Source organism: Sorghum bicolor, chromosome 2 (assembly GCF_000003195.3).
Source record: "Sorghum bicolor cultivar BTx623 chromosome 2, Sorghum_bicolor_NCBIv3, whole genome shotgun sequence".
Classification (NCBI taxonomy): domain Eukaryota; kingdom Viridiplantae; phylum Streptophyta; class Magnoliopsida; order Poales; family Poaceae; genus Sorghum; species Sorghum bicolor.
Genome location: NC_012871.2, coordinates 369,967 through 391,238, shown reverse-complemented (window position 1 = coordinate 391,238; position 21,272 = coordinate 369,967). Strand labels below are relative to the sequence as shown.

General features: G+C 48.4%; 3 protein-coding genes across 4 annotated transcripts; all 3 read right to left on the bottom strand.

Annotated features, from left to right (window-relative positions):
• On the bottom strand, positions 2,416–4,103 carry LOC110433083. 2 transcript variants are annotated; one of them, XM_021454706.1, is made up of 2 exons: positions 3,404–4,103; positions 2,416–2,855 (listed from the first exon to the last, which is right to left on the bottom strand). In XM_021454706.1, exons 1-2 carry the CDS (start codon positions 3,869–3,871, stop codon positions 2,850–2,852), a joined length of 474 nt encoding a protein of 157 aa, XP_021310381.1. In that variant the 5' UTR covers positions 3,872–4,103; the 3' UTR covers positions 2,416–2,849. The 2 variants fall into 2 exon arrangements, with proteins under 2 accessions (XP_021310381.1, XP_021310380.1); XM_021454705.1 differs by having other exon boundaries at positions 2,416–2,830.
• LOC8081580 (glutamate receptor 3.4) lies at positions 7,426–11,572 on the bottom strand. The gene is made up of 4 exons (XM_002459155.2): positions 11,117–11,572; positions 9,233–10,972; positions 8,716–9,119; positions 7,426–8,602 (listed from the first exon to the last, which is right to left on the bottom strand). The coding sequence occupies exons 1-4, from the start codon at positions 11,409–11,411 to the stop codon at positions 8,096–8,098; spliced, it is 2,946 nt and encodes a 981-aa protein (XP_002459200.2). The 5' UTR covers positions 11,412–11,572; the 3' UTR covers positions 7,426–8,095.
• LOC8054496 (glutamate receptor 3.4) lies at positions 15,207–20,042 on the bottom strand. Its single transcript, XM_002459154.2, has 4 exons — positions 19,123–20,042; positions 16,577–18,268; positions 16,059–16,462; positions 15,207–15,981 (listed from the first exon to the last, which is right to left on the bottom strand). Exons 1-4 carry the CDS (start codon positions 19,451–19,453, stop codon positions 15,487–15,489), a joined length of 2,922 nt encoding a protein of 973 aa, XP_002459199.1. The 5' UTR covers positions 19,454–20,042; the 3' UTR covers positions 15,207–15,486.

The window sequence follows — 21,272 nt, the reverse complement described above, 5'->3', positions numbered from 1 at the left end:
GTATACTAGAATATATATATATATATATATATATATATATATATATATATATATATATATATATATATATATATATATATATATATATATATATATATATATATATATATATATATATATATATTCTATGACTAATCTTATAACGATTGTTATCAAATACCATATATAAACGTTATTATATTTTATAGATTGTTGGTTAAATTTAAAATTGTTTGCTTCTTGAAAAACAAGAATTATATCTTTTTTATGAGGGAGGGAGTAATTCATCTATTCTCTCGGATCATAATAATTAATGAGTGAATTTTCTTCTATATAGGCCGGCATGTATCATGTACTTCCTCCGTATCGAATTCAGAAGTCGTTTTAGACAAAGTTTGTGTCAAACATTGGGAATATAAATTATCGATAACTTTTAAATTATTGAATTTGCAAATATGAAAATTATATAAATAGATTTGCCTTGAAAAATACTTTCATAAAAATATACATATATCATTTTTTTTCTAAATACTTTTATAAAAGTAAAAGATTATAAATGTGTTTTGGAGACTATATCGCTATCCTAAACGACTTCTAAATCCTAGTCGAGTATGCATGCAATGCAAGAGCGAGCTACCAATACAGTTAATCCAAAGCTGACACACAGACCCATATAACGTATATGTGTTTGTGGTCCTTGATTCACGATCTGTAGTATGGGCAGCGCAGGCCGGCACTAGTACGACGACGACGTAGATCGATCGAGCAGTGTGTTCACGTGCATCGCGCGCGTTCGTACGTCGTATAGCGTCCATCGGTCGTCAGTTGAGTTCACCAGTTGTTTCCTCTGCATATACTAGCTAGCTAGTGCTACATCTCCGTGCGAGAGCTCTATCAATTCAGTGTTATTACGGAGTTCTAGTTCATTAGTAATTTAGTTAGTTGCCGTCATCATCCAATAGTTTAATAAACTTTGGGTTTAATTAATTGCAAGAACCATTAGCTTGCATCCATTATTATCGCTTCTGAAACAGCCCAGAGCGAGAGGCCTGTAGCATGCAGTTTATGTAGAGATATATATATTTGTGGCCGGCCGTGTGTGTGTGTGTGTGGTAGGTGAAGCCAGGATGACTAGCATTCATCCCATATATATATATATTCTTCCCATGCATTCTCATGTGAACTGGCCACGATATGATGCGATGGACGCATTAGTTTGCTTGTCGTCCGACAATGCGAGTTAGCAAAGTCAAAAAGGCTATCCACTCTTGTCGAATCAATCATATGCATGCATGCATATATGCACAATTAGTAGTACTGCAGCACAACGTAAGCTCTAATTAACCATTTACATTTTCTCGAACGGTATACCTGCTAATAACAACTCATCCCAAGCATTAACTAGTAGAAGGCTCATGAGCTAACTAGCTAGGCAAGCTTTGGTAGGGAAAAACTCTTTTGTTTGGATAGATGAACCCCCCTGCCTCAATTCGGCAGCTTCTTATAAACGATGTATCTAAAGATTTTTTTTTTAAAAAAAAAGATGGTAGTCGTCTTAGCTAGAGATGAAACCTAGCTACCTAGTTAGTGAAGTGCCGAGATTATCCTTCTAATAGTTTTTTCTAGGGTATTATTGAACCCACAAATAAACATCAAAGGCGAGAAAAAGCTATGGAGGACGTCTACTACTTGATTGCAAATTTCCCTCTAATCGGTACGTGGTAATGGACAAGGACATTGGCAGAGATAGATCGGGATGATATCGATCCTGACAATCCAAGCGCGACACCAAACAAATTAATCAGATAAGCCAATAACAAAGGAAGGGCTTGCAGAACTACAAATGCGCGCTAAACAGTTGCTACGACTTCCACCGTTTTAAATTACTACCAAGTCATTTTTGTCTTTTTTAGATACAATAAACGAGTTTTGTCATTTTTGTCCGTGACTTAGCTCGCAGGGTCTTTAGTGAAGTAGATGATTGGATTAACGCTGGCGCCTGCTGGCTGCCTTTGGTCCCAACATTAGGGCTCCATGTAATTTTTTGTTCCTGTTTCTTCTAGTAGTTAGGCCTTGTTTAGTTTCCAGAAAATTTTGCAAAATTTTTCACATTCTCCGTCACATCAAATCTTTAGACGCATACATAGAGTATTAAATATAGACGAAAATAAAAACTAATTGCACAGTTTGGTCGAAATTGACGAGACGAATCTTTTAATCCTAGTTAGTCCATGATTGGACAATATTTGTCAAATACAAACGAAAGTGCTACAGTGTCGATTTTCCAAACATTTTCGGAAACAAGGCCTTAGGTGCTTCTTGCTGTCTAGCATAGTGGCCACGGCCTCTCGCCTTCATCTCTATCGTGTTTGTACTCTTTTTATCTTAATGAAATACGCTCGAAAAAAAGATACAATAAACGATTTTATTATGTATTTAGACACAACATAAATCTAGATGCAAAAGTAAAAACAAGTTAAAACAGCTTTAGAACCATACACAGTACGCGGCCGCTAGCTATATATGCTGGGTCCACAAACTTACAGTTTAAGAGAAACAAGTAATAAGCATGCATGCATGCATGCATGCATCTCTTGTGCACGCTGCACGTACTGGTGGTGCAGTTGCCGCATATATATGCTGCCACTGTCTATCGGTCAGATAGATGGCCCAACTTTCTCTGTCTCAATCCTGCCATTGCCATTGACGACGATGTCTATAGCTCCACCACTTCTTCTACGTTGCACTGGTGCCCGGTCTCTGCTACTTGTGATGCTCACACCGGCCGGCCTGCTGGCCCCCTGCAGGAGTGCTCCAAACTTGCTGCATGCTCTCCATCATCATGTTCAGACTTCAGACCAATCATATCATCAGTACTGTGAAGGAGTTATATATACATATATTATTAGGTAGTAGTACAATGTATATAGTATAGTTTTCATAATCAAAGAAAGGAACCACAACAGTACACTAGAAAAATTAAAGAGCTATATTCTTTATTGTGTGCCTTGCGTAATACTATATATATAGCACAATTAATCTGAGTGGATGATTTGCAGTATTATTATAATACTGTACGTGTTTGTTTGGATAAACTCATTCTTGCCTTCCAGTTCATATGGATCAGAAGGGAATGAATGAAATGAACTAATCACCCACACACACACACATATGAGGGAATGGGTTTAGTTTATTGTTATTTTCTTCAGAGTTATGTATATACTATGATGAAATCTGAAATAGTAACTGACATCCTTCGTCTTGTTCATTTTGCCACGGTTTAGTTGTGTAGCTACTATATATATTGCAGCATGAACCAACAAATAGCAGGATATATATGAACAATTAAGAACATCTGAAGTTCTGAACATAAGGCATTAACATACTACGTTCGCAAAAGAAAAGGGTATGGGTTAGGTCTTGCCTGCGGATCTCCGCCGTTTATATTTAGCTGCACAAGTGGAGAAGAAGCCGTGTCCTGCAGTGGATCTTCCTCCTCGACAATTCTGGTCTTCTTCACCCCTTTCTCCAGTAGTAGTACCTTCGTCTTCCTATTATCCTTGGCTTTGTTGGGCTTGGAGACCGTGGAGCCGGCGGCACTTCCTCTTCCACTTCCACTTCCATAGAGGACGCCGCCAACATCCCGCAGCTGCTGCTTCTCCGCCCTCTTGTACGCCGACGCGTCCTCCTCCTCCTCCTCGTCAGAGGCCAGCTGCAGGAAGTAGGCCGTCCAGCCGCTGTCGGCGTCCTCGAAATCAGACCATGTTGTCGCCGCCGCCGCCGCCACAAAAGCAGGAGGAGGTTGTTGTTGTTGTTGGTGGTGGTGGTAGATGCAGTAGTAGCTGTTGCCGTAGAACGCAGTAGTCCGCGATGAGCTGATAGATTCCTCCATTGTAATTGTATCTCTCACTATCTAGGGTATATGCGCGCCATGCAAGGATATATATATAGTGCAGCGTTTTGTGGTTTTGCCTTTCTTGGCTTGTGTTTAGCTATATATATATATATATATAGATCGATCGGTTCGATCGATGATATATCATGGTGAGATGAGCTAATAGCATATATATAGATGCATATGGTTGTTGGTGGTACGGTGATGACCTGATCTGTGTGTGTGTGTGACTGCAGAGACCGCAGCATATGCATATCCTCCACTGAAGAATCACGGATGGATATATGATGATGATGTTTGCATTACAGCCGAGCAGGAGTATAGATTAATTGCACATGTGCACGCACGCTGGCCATACAGACACACGCACGCATGCACACGTGTGCCGGACCATCAGGTAAATTAAAGTAGTAATAATAGCTAGCCTCCGTCCTTCAGCCGCGAAACCTGTAAAATGTAACCGCAACATGCATGCATATGCTGAGTATAGTGGCTAGCAGCTAGCGCGGTTCACACCCTATAGCAATTTTAAAACTTTGCGCACACATACACATCACTAAATCAAGCAACAAGTAAAGAAACACCACAGCAATTAAAAGTCCATTAAAATAGTTTACAAAAAGTTTGAAAAATCATATTTTTCTATGGCTAAATTTGTGAGAGCTTAAATTAATCTTGGTAAAATCTATATATAAATACTTCAACCATCTATTTTATTTATATTTTCTTATTCGCAACCCAAAATAAAGATTTTAGAGTATGACAACATCCACCTTGCGAGTAGCGACATCTCGTCCAACCTTTTTAAGATCTCTAAAAAGAAGAACGGGATATTACAATACGCTCTCCACAACAATAATTGGATGCATGACATCAATCTTCAAAACAGAGACTTCACAACCCAACACTTAGAGCGTGTTTGGTTCCCTGTATCTCTCTCAACCAAGCTCCCGAGATGCAGGTACCGGTGTTTGATTCCCTGGTCATTCTTCTCGGCTAGGCTGAGCGTGCAAAACCTCCCCCTCTGCTAAGCTCCCTAGGAACGACCCAATCAGGCATTTCATTCGAGCCTAGCTCACTCCGTGCTCTCTCATGCGCGCACTGGGCGATTTCAGCAGGTGGGAGATGGCGCAAACTTGCTAGAGTTACCTTCTCTGTTCACGCCATCCATCGCATACCCTCCCGCTCTCTCCCACTCGCTGTCATCCCTTGACCTCTCCGTCGGCGGTAGGTGCTCCTCCTCTTCTCCCTCTTCGGTGGTGGTGTTCTTCATCGATTGGTGGCGTGCTCATGCTCCTCTCTCTATTCCTCTTGCAGGTGTGGCAACCTGTGCTGGCAATCTGATCTAAGCTCATACCCCATTGCTTGTGATGTATTTTTTATATAATTAAGCACATGCCTTTACCTATGATGAGACTCATACAACTAAGTACATGCCTCTTTGCAATATGATGGTTATACTTGTCTCTTGGTTATTTTTTTTACTACATTTTACTTTTTTTTTCTTCCTACAATTCACTGCAAACTATATTGTTGCAAACCTAATAAAGTAACTGGTGGTAAGCATACCACAAGTAAATTGGTAACCAGAGCAAGTTTGGCGTAGGCAACCAAACACGGTTCCTGCATAGCCAGTATTTAAATCTGATGCAAGTGCAGGCAACCAAACAACAGCTGCTGCTGGGCTGTGATGATGCAGGTAACCAAATAACAGGGTGTTGCGTGCATTGAGCCTGGCCAAAGCTGACCTGGCTGGGTGGTGCGGGCCTGGCTGGTCTAAGAAGGCAACCAAACACGTCCTTAGTAGAATTTATCGAGATTTGGCATAAGATCAACCGCGTGTGGAACTAAAACAAAACACGCTCGATTCTATAGCATGGAAACTAACAAAAAAAAATGGGTACAGTACACCACCGGGTCAGCATATAGAGCATGGTTTTTTTAGAGGCGACGGAAACCAATTTCGAGATCCTGATTTGGAAAGTTTGGGCGGCATCTAAGTGCAAGTTTTTAGCTCGTTTGCAATACAAAACAGAATTTGGACTTGAGACATGCTGCAAAGTCGAGAATGGCCAAAGGTATGCAACTGTACACTTTAGGCACATGAGCCGAGCATCAGGGGCGGGCCCAGGCCTAGGGCCATGGCTCTAGTCGTGGCTCAGAAATTTTAGGAGCAAGTCTTTAATTTTGGCCCAAGAATAAAGTCCATCAAGAAAAAAATTAGGGCAAACCAAAGCCTCCAGGGGCACCGCGTGCCGTCCCTCTCGCTAGCACGGTCGCACGCGCCCCCCGCGGCGTCGCCCCCGCCCCCCTGCACGCCGCCGCTCCGGCCTCGCGGCTCGCGCGCCCTCGCCCTCGCCTGGCTCAGCTCCGACCTCGATTTGCTCGGCCCTCGCCCCTCGGCCTCGACCCCTCGACGGCTCGACCGCATCCAGACGCGCTCGGCGCTTGCTCGCCCCTCGCGGCGGCCGGCGGCCAGAGCCTAGAGCCTTAGGCAGGCGCGCGGCCGCCCCTGCCGAAGCTATCCGGCGTCCGGGTCGGGTGCCCAGTGAGGCAGTGAGTGAAGGTACAGCCGTACAGGTACGTATTCTTTCAAGTTTCAATTGTATTTCAGTTCTTATTTTCTTTTGATTTCAATTACTAATTGTGAAATTTTGATTCCAATTAGATGAAGAGGACAAGAACTATTGCATCCTATTTCTCTCGAGTTGGTGAACAAGAACAACGAATCATTCATCCTTCACTGCCAGATCCAGAGCAAGAGCAAGCAGGTATTTCGTAGCTATTGTGTCGTACTATTAATTATATAATTCAAGAATTTCTCTGGATTTGCAAACTTTGCTTGATAATTTTTATTTTCTGTGATATACGTATGTGTATATATATGGTCCTATATACTATATATACTATAGACTGTAGCTTTTGGATTTTGGTCACTAGAATTTGACACCAGGATTTGGCCGCCAAATCCTGGGTCCGCCACTGCCGAGCATCATCCATCTTTTCAAAGAGTGCAGATTCACCACGCGCGATTATAGGAGGAGCTTGCGACTTGGATCGAAAACGACGGTCTGCGCGCATCCACAGACTACGTACTGGGGCAAAGTGACTATGTGCATCAATGGCGTGGCCAAGAGAGGTTTACACTCACTAATCATACTTATTTGCTAGGATGATTTGCCCAACCAAAGCAAAGCAATTGGTACCTACTACACTTAATTTGATTAATAAGCTGTACATGTAGTCGTAGTAGTACTATTAATTGTAAAAGTTACTCCTAAATGATAGCAAGATCGTCGTCTTCTCTTTCCATTTCCGTGCGTGCGTGCGCAGATACATATTATTAATTCTAGCGTACATACTCCTACTACAAGTTAACAACAATGAGTTCATATCATTCTTCAAAAAAAAAAAAAGGTTCAACCGGATTTGTTGCACGTACGAGCGTCAGTGCGGCGCCTGCTTAATCTAGTCTATTGGGTACATACATATCGAGACAAGAGTACATGCGTTCGTGCCGCGCTAAACCGGCTAGCTAGCCACTCACTGATACTTTGGATAATGATGAGCAGCAATTTATTCACTGATTGATTGATTTGGTTATTATATATTGATATCTCTTGTTTGATTCTTGCCCAACATACTCCTACAATATTACACGAGAATCGAGCACATATACACTTCTGTAACGTAAAAGTCTGCCAGGCAATACTAGATTATGGCCATCGTATAGTTAAAACTGATGGTTTGTCTGATCTGGACAATCAACCAAACACGGCAGCCCGCCCCAAAAGCATAACTTTTTGGCCCAAACGACCAAGCACGATACGGCCTGGTGTTGTGCGGGCTTAGGCTGGCACATGACCCAAAGCACAGGGCCATGCATCGGACTGGCACGAGACAGCAAGATGGAGATGTCTATGCCACCTTCCTCATCTCTCTCTCACTCTCGCTCCCAAGATGAAGATGCCCGTACTGCCACCCTCCTCATTCCCTCATGCATGGGGTGTGTGGCCACCGTCTATATATGGTCAAATCTGCCTCGGGGGTTAGCGGACCACCGCCACCTCTCGTGGCAGCCAAACACGCAGGTAGCCGACGCCACCTCCCGTGGCAGCTGCCCCTGCTTCCCTCCTCTTGCATGTAGGTGTGCAACCGCCGCCTATAGCCAGATCTGCCTCGGGAGCACCAGGTGTTGGAAAACCGTATGTATGTATGTATCTACGGGGAGGACGGCCCATCAGAGGTGTCGCTGCGTGACCGGGCCGTGGATTTGGTGGAGCTGCTCCGCACGGCCATGGCCGCCTTCACCTCCGACTCCTTCATGTCCACGAAGTACATGAGGTCCCGGAAGCTGCTCTGCCTGGTGGCGAGGCGCCACCGCATGCTCCTCTCCTTGTCAGGGAACGGCCCGCCGCCGCCGTCCTCCTCCTCCTCTTTGGCGCCGCCGTCGGTTGTCCCGTGGCGGTGGTACTGGTAGAACTGGAAAAGTATCCTGGCGAAGTAGATGAGCAGGGCAACGCCGCAGGCGACGCCGCAGATAAGGAAGAGGCCCCCGAAGTTGGCGACGCTGAGCCTTAAGGCGCCGCCGCCGGTGCCCTGCGACTGCGTGTCGCACGTCCCCTGGTTGAGCCAGTTGTCGTGGATCCGCTGCAGGTCGCCGGTCTCCGACAGCTTCAGGATGGCCGTCGACAGGTCCACCGCAAGCGGGGATTCGTGCGGGAAAGCCTGTTGTGTTGTGTTTCACCTCATCAGTTCATCAGTTCTTTGCATTATTGGATTATTGGAGAAACAAAGAAATAACAAAGAAAGGTAGTAGATGATGATCGAGATGGACTCACGAATCCCCATCCGCCCTTGGTGAACTCCTGGCCCACCATCGTGAACTGACAGTTGCTGGAGAGGAAGAGCTCCACGTAGGGCAGCTCGTCGACGATGGCCACCACGCCGCCGTCCCTGGGCCCGCGCTGCAGCCTGTCGGCGTACTCCTCGATGGCCAGCTCCCGGAGGCGCGACGCCTTGACGCCGAGCTCATTGATCAAGTAGCTCCCGGCGAAGGAGCCCTGCTGGTAGCCGATGGGGTCGTTGGAGGCGAGGAGGTCGTTGATGCCCTGGATGCCCGTCGACAGCTGCTGCACCGTCAGGATGGACGTCAGGCTGGCTGTGTAGCTCTGGGTGATGATGAGAACCACCACGAGCCACATGATGACGACGAAGCGACCAAGACTGCTAATTGTCTCCTCTCCTGACGATGTATACGTAGGATTCATTTCAGAGATTCAGCTGCTGCTGCTGCTGCTGATTGCTGAATCGTCGATCGACATGTACTGTACATTGGAATGGATCATATGGACTCACTTTGCGTGAAGAATATTGCTGAGAAGCTGAACCAGAAGAGGGTGCGCATCTGGTTCCACAGCGACCCCCGGAACTCCTCGTTGTGCCGGTGCTCCAGGATCCAGATCACGGCGCCGACGAAGACGCACATGGCGACAAAGGTGCCCCACAGCTCCGGCGTGAAGGGCTTGAGGAAAGCCCACTCGTCGGAGCTGCTGGACTTCACCGTCGACACGATCACCAGCCCGGAGTCGATGTACGGCTGCGTGAAGTCCACCACCCGCGTCCGGTTCGTCACGATCGAGATGTCGCCCACCGCCGCGTCGAAGAATCCGTCCGCCACCTTCTGCACCAGCTCGTCGTAGCTGGGGCTCGTCACGCCGTCGCCGAACAGGACGAACGACACCGGCACCGGGTACGGGAGCTGCTGCAACGCCGCCTCGAACACGTCGATGCAGTAGCCGCTCACGCCGTCTTTGCTCGTGTCGTCCTTGGACACGAACTCCGTGTCCGACGTCCGGTACGGCACGCCGACCCTCAGCGGCGTCCCGTTGTCGGCGAACACCCACCCGCGCGGCGTGGTCGTCATGCCACCGGGCCACGTGACGTTGGACATCTGCTGCTGCTGCTGGGGTGTCGTGCTCGTGCTGGTGCTGTTGGGCGGCGGCCCGCCGTCGTCGAGCAGCGTGGGCGCGTCCACCGACAGGCGCGTGTAGTTGGACCAGTAGGCGACCCGGCGGACGCCCGTGTTACCGCCGGCGACGTTGAGGATCTCGTAAGCCGGGTTGATGAGGGTCCCACTCCCGGTCCCATTGTTCCCATCGGCGTCGAACTGGAACGCCACCTGGCCCGTGACGCCGGTGAAGTTGGCGAGCATGACCTTCCGGAGCAGCTGGTCGCCCTGGTCGAACACCCTGAGCGCGCTGAGTCGCAGCGCGCTGCCGTTGGCGTCGCGGATGTTGGGGTCGGCGGAGAAGGTGACGTTGCCGGCGGCTTCGTCGAGGAACTGGTCAATGGCGTGCGCCGCAATCCAGACGGAGTCGTAGGCGAAGAGGCTGTACGCATTGGCGGCGACGGTGGCATCATTATTGCTACTAGGTGGTATGGCGGCGCCGGCGAGCCTGGAGACGAGCGACGCCTTGGCGTCCGAGTCCGGGATGTACTGGCGCAGCGTGAGGACGCCCTGTATGATATTATTATTGGACTCGGAGGCGGCGGCAGGCGCACCATCGATGGCGGCGGCGGCGAACCAGTCGGTGGCGATCCAGGCGTACTCTGCGACCATCATGCCGAGGTCATGCGCGGCGGCGAAGACGTCGAGGCCAGAGTCCGGGCTGGCGTGGACGACGAAGACGCGCGACTCCATGGAGTTGGCGAGCTGCAGGAGGTTGGCGAGCGTGGCGCGGTCGGCGCCCCGCGGGAAGGCGGTCTTGTACGTCACCCTGGCGCGCGTGGGCTGCAGCGCGTCGGTGAGCGCGGCAACGCCGCCGCGGCCGTAGTCGTCGTCGACGTAGACGGCGGTGACCTCCCTCCATCCGTAGAGCGACACGATGTCGGCGACGGCGGCCATCTGGAAGCGGTCGTCGTGCACGGCGCGGACCAAGTAGGGGTACTGCGACGAGGCGAGCGCCGGGTCAGTGGCGGCGAAGGACACCAGCGGCACGCGTAGCTCGTTGGCGACGTTGGAGACGACGTGTGCGATGACCGACGACTCGGGACCCACCACGGCCACCACCTCCTTCTCCATCAGCTCCATGCCGGCTGGAGACGGAGAGTTACGTTGAGGTTCAGTCATTCAGGTCAGTGGACCATCATCCATGGCCGCAACGCATGCAGTTGATGTTCTTGTGCAGAAAACAAAGTTGAGACAAATGGAATGCAGTACAGAGAGAGAGAGAGAGGTACCTTGGATTGTGGCGACGAATCCGCTGCACTTGGTGTCCTGGAAGATGACGCTGAGGTTGGTGCCGCTCAGCACGGTGGGATCGCGGTTGACGTCGTCGACGGCGAGCTGGATGGCTGTCCTGGCGGACCTTCCGATGACGGAGTCAAAGGCGAAGAGGGCGCCGATGGTGATGTTGGTCGGGCGCGCCGCTTGCAGGGTGACTGGCAAGACGGTGCAGAGGCAGAGCAGCCGGAGGAGGAGGGTGCTGCTGCTGGTGCTGGTGGTGGCGGCGGAGGACGCCATCACCATCACCATCACCTGCTGTGCTGTGCTGTGCTGTGCTGGAGAACGAACCAAGTGGGAGATCGAGAGGACTGGTGCTTGTTGTTTGCTTGTGTACTTATATTATATAGGATGATCGTCTTAATTTGATTGCCTCTAGTCTGTATAGAGATAGTTACTGTAGCATCAGGCCGAAAAAGACAGTAACCCAAATGCAATAAGGAAGTGGCTCATCGATATCACAGTTAGCAGGCCTCTTACGCCTCGCCATCGCTTGGGCCGTCCTGCGGGCAGCCTGCACAACAGCTGGAGCTGGAGTATTCGTTTCAGCAGCTTGCTTGAATCGAACGTGTCATGGATGCATACGTGTTCATAGCCACGTAGAGCCAATCACGCTGACATTATCACATACTGCATCTACTTTGGCCACCTACCTACGTACCAACTAGCACCGGCGAAGTCAAAGTAAATTCGTCAAGTTAAGCCACAAGCCTGTCGCAGTTTGAGAGGCCACTCCATGATTACTCATTCACTCATTCTAGAGCGAGCATATATGTTATTATATATATATGGAGTATATAGCTAGGTTTGTATGTAGTAAAAATCATAGCCTTGCAAGATACTCATCCTCTGTAACCATCCAGCTAATATCTTCCTACAAAAAAAAAATGTCCATCTAACATAATCCTATAGGCCAGCCAAATTAAAGCTTATTACTAGGTTTGTTCTTGCTTCCGACTTCCGTTCGTTCACGTACATAATCCCAGGCCAAATTAAAACCATCTAACATGCGGAGTACAATTAATAATTACTCCAACACAAGTTGCAGGTACAATTTATTTGTGGCTCCACGAGTGTTAGAATTTGCTAGATAAGAAAAAAAAGCATAAGTTTTTGAGACAAGGTTTGGCGTAAAGAATTTGTAGCTCCACTAGCTAGTATATTGTATAAACTATTTGGTTTAATTAAGAAACCATATTACAGGGATAAAGAATTTTGCAAGAATGTATCAAGTGCATCACAAGTCTCTTTTTATTTTTTGTCGAAAGAAACAACTAGTATCTTTTAAAAAAAACAATGTACTTAATAATGACATGGAATAATTGAAAGTGCATCTAACCCTTTAGTGGGTTTTGGATGATTGAGTAACAACGTGATTAAAGGACTAATCCATTTGCTAAGTATGGATACAAAAGGGTTATCTCACAGGTACTTAATGAAAGTCAAAATGATGTATTATTGAAAACAATCTAGTTCAAACAGAAGACAACAATGCAAATGTAATTCATGCAACTTACTCAATTGTGGGATTTCTATGGCTTATATGAAGCAAGCGTGGTGATAATAATAATTAATACGACATGAGGGATTGTATATGGAACGGTCTCACATATTAAAGCTTTGCCACAATGAAAAACAATCACAAAAGATCTTAATGAATGATTCAACACCAAGTATGACTCGATGGCTTGAGACGGTTAAGATAGCAAGGAATGGCTTTGAGGTACTAAACAAGGGTGAAGAACAAGCGATGGCTTGGCAACTGAGGAACCTAGCTAAGGTGAAGATGGAAGTACTTGCATTTAGTCAAGGCACTAATCAAACCATGACGGTCATATTGAAGTGAAGGATCAAAATCATTGGATGAATTGATGAAAGTGACTTGATGCAATTGGAAACAACTCATTTTATTTAATGGAATCAAGTCATGTGCTCAAAATGGCTATGCTCAAGGAGAAAGCCAAAGTTGACATGATTGACATCCTCACTTAATGAAGATTGAGAGTTATAGCATTTGGTTCGAAGGTTTTCAACTCAAGTGGTTTAAATTCCATTTTTATTTAAACTTGAGTAAATAGGTATGCCGTACTGAACATAGATTTGGAGACATATAATTGTGAACTCTGTCAACTAGCAACGGAAGAAACACTCCACCATCTATTCCTAGAATGCCTTTTGCAGGATCGTGCTAGGGAATCTTAAACTTGGATATGCAGCCTCATTCCAAGTTTCCTAGAAAGTGATCATTTATTTTTGAGACCAACTGAATTTAGAATTCTTCCCAAATGTTGTCATCATGATGTGCTCGACCGTTTGGAGAGCAATGAATGATGTAATTTTCAAAGGAATTGGCACAAACCTTCACAACAGTAAATTATCCTTCAACAAAGAATTAGCCTTAACCGCTATAAGAGTAAAAGAAAGCATCTCTCGGAGTTATAATCGATGAATTCAGAGTTGGCCTTAACTAGATAGTTTCTTTATTTTCTTTGTCTCTTTTTTGTTTCTTGAGCTCTTTCTTTGTAAGTCATGTACTTCTATCTTATAATAAATCTCCTGTTGGGGCTTAGGCCCCCTCCAGCTTTATCAAATAAAAACAAAATAGGTTATAGGAAATAATAATGAATAAATAACAAATGAGTTGTAGGAAACAATCATAAAAAAAAAAAGAAATATGTTTCCTACGTACATAACTGAAGCACATGTACGTGTCTCTCTCCCTTTTGTTCATGATTTTTTTAGATTTATGTTCCTCTACTGATAAGTCACGTGCAAACAAACTCACTGATAACGCTATTTTCTAAAGATCAATCTCTATTTCACATAATGAACTCACGCAGGTAGGTAAGACTATGATGTTGATGTAGTACTCTATGGTACTGCTAAGATTTCAATTTTCCTGCTTCTCTAGGAAAACAAAAAAAAAATCCCTTTCTACAAGCAGGGGCGAAGGCACGTTCAAGCGTCGGGCTCCGAGGACTCCTTATACCGATCATAGTTATGATAATGACTCAGATAACTGCGAAAAAAACTTGCATGACCAACCTTTGGCGTGGAAGTTGGTCAAGAACCAAACAGACCCTAAGCATTAAGTTGCTCAAGAAAAATGTAATCGTCTTACATATTGGATCTCAGGCTCGTTAATCTTTTTTTTTCTCGATCACGTAAGGCCTTGTTTAGTTCCAAAAAAATTTGCAAAATTTTTCAGATTTCCCGTCACATCGAATCTTTAAACGTATGCATGAAGTATTAAATATAGATGAAAATAAAAACTAATTGCACAGTTTGGTCGGAATTGACGAGATGAATCTTTTAAGCCTAGTTAGTCCATGATTGGACAATATTTGTCAAATACAAACGAAAGTGCTACAGTGTCGATTTTCCAAAAATTTTTGGAACTAAACAAGGCCTAAACTGTTTGCATATTTTTGTATTAAGGTCTTGTTTAGTTCACCCTAAAAATAAAAAAAAAATTAAGATTTTCCGTCACATTAAATCTTGCAGCAAATGCTTGGAACATTAAATATAGATAAAAACAAAAACTAATTGCACAGTTTGTCTGTAAATCGCTAGACGAATATTTTAAGCCTAGTTACTCCATGATTGGACAATGTTTGTCAAATAAAAATAAAAATGTTGTGGCACCATAAGATAGGGTGTTAAAGGAGATTGTACATGGACGTTCGGACATTCCTTGGTATACTAGATTGGATCTCGGCCTCATTAATCTCACAATGTAAAAGCCTTACAGATTGGATAATCTTTGTTGACATGGGCCAGTTATTCAATTCTCTTCTGGCATGGCACAGTTATCCAACTCTTGATCTCGCTGGCGGAGCGACGGTGGCCGGAACGAACCTATGGCAGAGTGCCGACCAGATCAGAGATGACTAATTCTTGGGTTTCCTCTTGGACGACAATCTATCCTGCTTGTCTCAATGCCTGCACGCACTGCTCAACAAGCTCGTCTCCTCTGCTCTGGACGACATGATGCTCAAGCTCAAATGCTCAACACAAGTTTTTTTTTTTTCAGAACGTGTCATGGTATATGTATAGCAAAGATTTCTCATTTCATCTTCAGCTGTCCACTCAAGTTTCAAGTTTTTGTACATAAATAATGTCCCTGTATGTAATTCTACAGCTACGTTGCATACTAGCACCTACAGATTCTATCTTGAGGTGTTGAAAACCGGTATATAATCGTTTAATCGCAATTTATGCATACGTACAGTTTGGTCAATTTCAGATCGCCGCCTGCAGCTACCTAAGTCAGAGCACAGACAAAAATCGTGTCTTTGAAGAAGAACGCCGCCGCCCCGCGGCCGTATTACACCGGCGACATGGAGGACGGCCGTGACAAGGACGGCCCTTCGGAGGTGTAGCTCCTGGCGCCCATGGACCCGTCGAGCCGCCTGTCGGACCTGCTCCGGATGGCCCTCTTGACCTCGGCCTCCTTCATGTCCACGAAGGACATGAGGTCCCGGATGCTGGTGAGCCTGGCCGGCCGGCGCATGCTCCTCTCCGGGTCAGGGAACGGGTCCTCTTGGGCGGCGGCGGCGGTCCCGTGGTACTCGCAGAACTGGCAGAGTATCCTGGCGAAGTAGATGAGCAGGGCGATGAAGCAGGCGACGCCGCAGATGAGGAAGAGTCCCCAGAAGCTGCTCAGATTGAGCCTGTCGGCGCCCACGCTGTCGGTGCTCTGCGACGCGCACGTCCCTGGGTTGAGCCACTTGTCGTGAATCCGCTGCAGGTCGCCGTTCTCCGACAGCGTCAGGATGGCCGTCGACAGGTCCACCGCCAGCGGGGAGTCACGCTGGAACGCCTGTTGTTATGTTATGTTATGTTATCAGCCCATCATCAGCGTCTAGTAATTTGGAGAACCAAACAAAAACTCCTTACGAATCCCCATCCGCTCTTGGTGAACTCCTGCCCCACCGTCCTGAACTGGCAGTTGGTGGAGAGGAAGAGCTCGACGTACGGCAGCTCGTCGACGATGGCCGCCACGCCGCCGTTGCTGGGGCCACGCTGCAGGCTGTCGGCGTAGTCGTCGATGGCCAGCTCCCGGAGGCGCGACGCCGGGACGCCCAGCTCCTCCATCATGTAGCTCCGGGCGAAGGAGCCGACCTGGTAGCCGATGGGGTCGTTGCTGGAGAGGAGGCTGTCCAGGCCCTGGATGCCCGTCGACAGCTGCTGCACCGTCAGGATGGACGTCAGGCTGGCCGTGTAGCTGGAGTTGATGATGAGCACCACGAAGAGCCAGATGATGAGCACGAAGCGACCAAGAGTGCTCACGGTGTTCTCTCCTGCATTTCCCATTAGGATTCAGGGGGGATGGGATTTCAGATTCAGCTGCCTGAATCGATCCAACTGGATGCATGATGAACAATAATCCAACAACTACAACATTAGCTACTCACTGTGCGCGAAGAACATGGTGGAGAAGCTGAACCAGAACATGGTGACCATCTGCTTCCTGGGCGACCCCCGGAACTCCGGGTTGAACCGGTGCTCCAGGATCCACACCACGGCGCCGACGAAGAGGAAGAAGGCGCCGATGATGGCCCACATCCCCGGCGTGAAGGGCCTCAGGAATGCCCACTCGTTGGAGCTCTTGGCCTTCACCGTGGACACGATCACCAGCCCGGACTCCACGTACGGCTGCGTGAAGTCCACCACCCGCGTCCGGTTCGTCACGATCGAGATGTCGCCCACCGCCGCGTCCAACACGCCGTCCGCCACCTTCTGCACCAGCGAGTCGTAGCTGGGGTTCTTCACGCCGTCGCCCAGCAGGACGAACGACGCCGGCACAGGGTACGGGAGCAGCGCCACCGCCGCATTGAACACGTCCACGCAGTAGCCGCTCACGCCGTCGGGGCTCGATCGGTCCATGGACACGAACTGCTTGTACGTCGTCCGGTACGGCACGCCGATCCGCAGCGGCTTCCCGTTGTTGGGGAACACCCAGCCGCGCGGCTTGGCCGTGGTGTCACCGGGCCAGATGACGCTGTACATCTGCTGCTGCTGCTGCAGGGTCGTCGTGCTTGAGTCGGGCGGTGGCCCGCCGTCGGCGCGCAGCCTGGGCGCCGCCACCGACAGGCGCGTGTAGTTGGACCAGTAGGCGACCCGGCGGACGCCCGTGCCACCGACGTTGAGGATCTCGTAGGCGGGGTTGATGAGCGTCCCAGTCCCATCGGCGTCGAACTGGAACCGCACGCTGCCCGTGACGCCGGTGAAGTTGGCGAGCATGACCTTCCGCAGCAGCTGCTCGCCCTGGTCGAACACCTTGAGCGCGCTGAGGCCCAGCGCGCTGCCGTTGGCGTCGCGGATGTTGGGGTCGGCCGAGAAGGATACGTTGGCACCGCCGGCGTCGCTGAGGAACTGGTCGATGGCGCGCGCAGCCATCCAGACGGAGTCGTAGGCGAAGAGGCCGTACGCGTTGATGGCATTGCTGGACGATTTGGCGTCGGCGGCGAACCTGGAGACGAGCGACGCCTTGGCGTCCGAGTCCGGGGTGTACTGGCGCAGCGTGAGGACGCCCTGTAGCATATCGGACATGGCAGCGGCACCGGCACCAGCACTATCGATGGCGGCGGCTGCGAGCCAGTCGGTGGCGATCCAGACGTACCCGGCTACCATCATGTTGAGCGACCTCGCGGCGGCGAAGACGTCGAGGCCAGAGTCCGGGGTGGCGTGGACGACGAAGACGCGCGACTCCATCATGCTGGCGCGCACGAGGAGGTCGGCGATAGCGGCGCGGTCGGCGCCCGGCGGGAACGCGGCCTTATAGGAGACCCTGGCACGCAGGGCCTCGAGCGCGTCGCCGAGCGCGACGACGCCGCCGCGGCCGTAGTCGTTGTCGACGTAGACTGCCGTGACCTCGCGCCAGCCGTGGTGCGCGACGACGTCGGCGACGGCGGCCATCTGGAAGCTGTCGTCGTGCGCGGCGCGGACGAAGTAAGGGTACTGTTTGGAGGCGAGCGCCGGGTCGGTGGCGGCGAAGGAGAGCAGCGGGACGCGCAGCTGGTTGGCCACGTGGGAGACGACGTGCGCGATGCCCGAGGACTGCGGGCCCACCACGGCCACCACCTGCCTCTCCATCAGCTCCAAGGCTGCATCAGGTCGGATCGAGGGGGTCAGTCGTCAGTGCCATCGCATTTGACTTTTTTTTTTTGTTTTTACAATCAATGAAGCAGTCGTTGACTAACGGATTGGATTTGCGTAGGCTGGCTGGCTGACTCATCTCATCTGGTGATTAGTTTAACTGACACGCGCACAATTATTACAAAATCAAACTCGGTTGATTCAGCTAGTATAGTAATCATGTTTGTTGTTTATTCGATCAATGAGTATATGCAAGCTGCTAGCATGGTTTGTTTGAAGAATATTGGAGCCTACTAGTCTAGCTTAATTTGTTGTTAAACCAGACTTGGCTGACTAGAAGAGTGCCCCTCCCTGCCTGCCTGCCTGCCTGCCTAGTGCTATGTGGCAGTTGAATGTGAAAACTTTGAAAAGAAAGAAACTCTGAATGTGAAGGTGTGGGAATCTGCAATGCATGACCTGAGTCGCATGCAGATTGAAAAGAGGAAGGAATATATACTTACAAAAGAAGAAGAAGAAGAAGAAAGAAACAAAGGGACAGAGGTACATATGTTGATGGAATCAAATGCTGATGTTCTTGTGCAGAAATAGAAAATCAAGGTTGAGAGAATGCAATGTAGTGCAGGCAAGCAAGCAAGGAATGGAATGCGGTGCGGTGCAAAAAGAGAAGGAAAGGAGATGATTTGGTGCTGCTGCTGATGATGCGTAATGACGGGGCAACCACCCAAAACGGAGGAGGCATATCACATCACAGCATGATTCATGGCAATCTCACCAAGGATGGAATGGAAACCCCGATCCCCAATCCAGCAATCCCTAATAAGGAAATAATAAAGAAAAACAGAGCAAGAGCAGAGTAGTGTACCTTGGATTGTGCCGACGAATCCGCTGCACTTGGTGTCCTGGAAGACGACGCTGAGGTTGGTGCCGCTGAGAACGGTTGGGTCGCGGTTGACGTCGTCGACGGCGAGCTGGATGGCGGTCCTGGCGGACCTTCCGATGACGGAGTCGAAGGTGAAGAGGGCGCCGATGGTGACGCTGGGCGGGCGCGCCGCCGCCGGCAGCGCGACTGGCAGGACGGCGCAGAGGCAGAGCAGCCGGAGGAGCAGACTAGTCCTCCTCCTGCTGGTGGTGCTGGCGGTGGTGGAGGAGGAGGAGTAAGAGGAGGACGAGGACGAGGAACAGGAACAGGCCATCTCCTTGTGCTTCTCCTCTCCTCCCCTGCTCTGCTCTGCTCTGCTCTGCTGTGGTGAAGCCCCAAGGCAAGCAGCAGCAGCCAGCAGGTGAGGGCTATGGCCTATGGCGGCTTATGGCTGGCGGCCCCCCGACTGCGGCCATGGCGACACAACAAAGATACGATTTTGGGGGAAGGAAGGAAGGAACAAGCGAGCACCGACGGGATGGGATAAAAAGAAAACTTGGGTGAATTGAGTGCACCACCACCAGTGACCAGTGAATGAAGAAGAAGAAGAAGAAGAAGAAGAATCGAGCAAGGAAGAAGCTAGCGGGCGGGCTGGCAATCCCCTAGTTCCTTGTCTATTGCCAAAACAAGAGGCCCTGGATTGGAATGGATTCCATCCATTCTGGAGCAGGAGAGGGAGCCCTGCACGCACGGTGGTGCCTGCCGTTGCTGTAGTGCTGTTGCTGTGCTTGACCCTGTGGATGGACACTACAGCACTGCAAGAGCAAGAGAGTTGGTGGTGCCCTCACACACAGAGAAACAAACGCCAATGCCTCCTTGTTCAAGGTGCCCGGCGCAAAGTTTTTAAGGCACTTTAGTACTTCTGTTTATATTTCTGAGATGACTAACAATCATCTAGTATAATCACTGTACTAGGCACTAGCCACTATTAGCTAGTCGAATGCATCACCACACGCCTCTTCTCTTGCCTAATCAGTTCTCATCCATTCCTGCTAGGACGGAGTACCAATCAATCAACCCATCAGCTCAATGTCATTCAGTTATTGCCAAAAAAAAAAAAAAGTAACCATCTCGATCGTCTTCCATTCCATCCATAGTCGAGTCGACGTCGACAGAGCGGAGGCCGGAGGGAAATCGAGTGCAATCCATGGTAGGAGTAGGAGCGAGTAGTGGGTAGTCCACCACCGACTAACTCTCTTTTTCTACCGCCCGCCTTGGAATCGAATCGGATTCTTCACATCACACACCTCATATGGGTCACAGACTCACAGTAATAGTAAATATATATTGGGTTTTTTCCATAAGATAAAAAAAAAAGAGGCTCCCCCACAACACAAGCGAAAAAAGAGAGTGGAGTGAAGTCAAGTCAAGCCACAAGTCTTGTCCCCAGTCCATGATTATTCTAGTGCATATGTCATTAATATACATTTATAATCTACTACAACATGTATGCATGAGTACGACTCACCCGTCCGTGGTGGTACTGGAGTATTTATCTAGGCCTTGTTTAGTTCAAAAAAATTTTGTAAAATTTTTCAGATTCTCCGTCACATTGAATCTTTAGACGTATGTATAAAGTATTAAATATAAACAAAAATAAAAACTAATTACATAGTTCGGTCGGAATTGACGAGACGAATCTTTTGAGCCTAGTTAGTCCATGATTGGACAATATTTGTCAAATACAGACGAATTTGATACTATTCGCATTTTACAAAATATTTTGCAACTAAACAAGGCCAGTACAAATCATCAACTTGCATCTGTAACCTTTGATCTGATACCATTTAACATAATCCTGGTCTAGATTAAACCTAGGTATGCGTATGGCCAACCTCGCTCATATGAGTTCAAACCATCAATTAACACAAGTTCTTACAATTAATTACTCTAACACAAGTTCGGACCAATTCTTAGGAGATGTTTGGTTAGCGGTGTTAAAGTTTAATAATCACTATATCATTTGATGTTACAAGAGTTAAACTTTACCGGAGGAAACTAAACGGACCTTAAGGCCTTGTTTAGTTCCGGAAGAAAAAATTTCGCGACACTGTAGCACTTTTGTTTGTTTGTGGTAACTATTATCTAACCAT

What these genes read in the sequence shown, in the direction of transcription:
- LOC110433083 (XM_021454705.1), bottom strand. Translation starts at nt 3,871, where the DNA reads ATGGAGGAATCTATCAGCTCATCGCGGACTACTGCGTTCTACGGCAAC. An exon ending in TAAACGGCGGAGATCCGCAG is followed by an intron (nt 2,831 to 3,403) that starts GCAAGACCTAAC and finishes ATTGGTCTGAAG; the next exon opens with TCTGAACATGATGATGGAGA.
- LOC8081580 (XM_002459155.2), bottom strand. Translation starts at nt 11,411, where the DNA reads ATGGTGATGGTGATGGCGTCCTCCGCCGCCACCACCAGCACCAGCAGC. An exon ending in AGCAATATTCTTCACGCAAA is followed by an intron (nt 9,120 to 9,232) that starts GTGAGTCCATAT and finishes ATACATCGTCAG; the next exon opens with GAGAGGAGACAATTAGCAGT. An exon ending in CCAAGGGCGGATGGGGATTC is followed by an intron (nt 8,603 to 8,715) that starts GTGAGTCCATCT and finishes ACAACACAACAG; the next exon opens with GCTTTCCCGCACGAATCCCC.
- LOC8054496 (XM_002459154.2), bottom strand. Translation starts at nt 19,453, where the DNA reads ATGGCCTGTTCCTGTTCCTCGTCCTCGTCCTCCTCTTACTCCTCCTCC. An exon ending in ATTCGTCGGCACAATCCAAG is followed by an intron (nt 18,269 to 19,122) that starts GTACACTACTCT and finishes GACCTGATGCAG; the next exon opens with CCTTGGAGCTGATGGAGAGG. An exon ending in CCAAGAGCGGATGGGGATTC is followed by an intron (nt 15,982 to 16,058) that starts GTAAGGAGTTTT and finishes ACATAACAACAG; the next exon opens with GCGTTCCAGCGTGACTCCCC.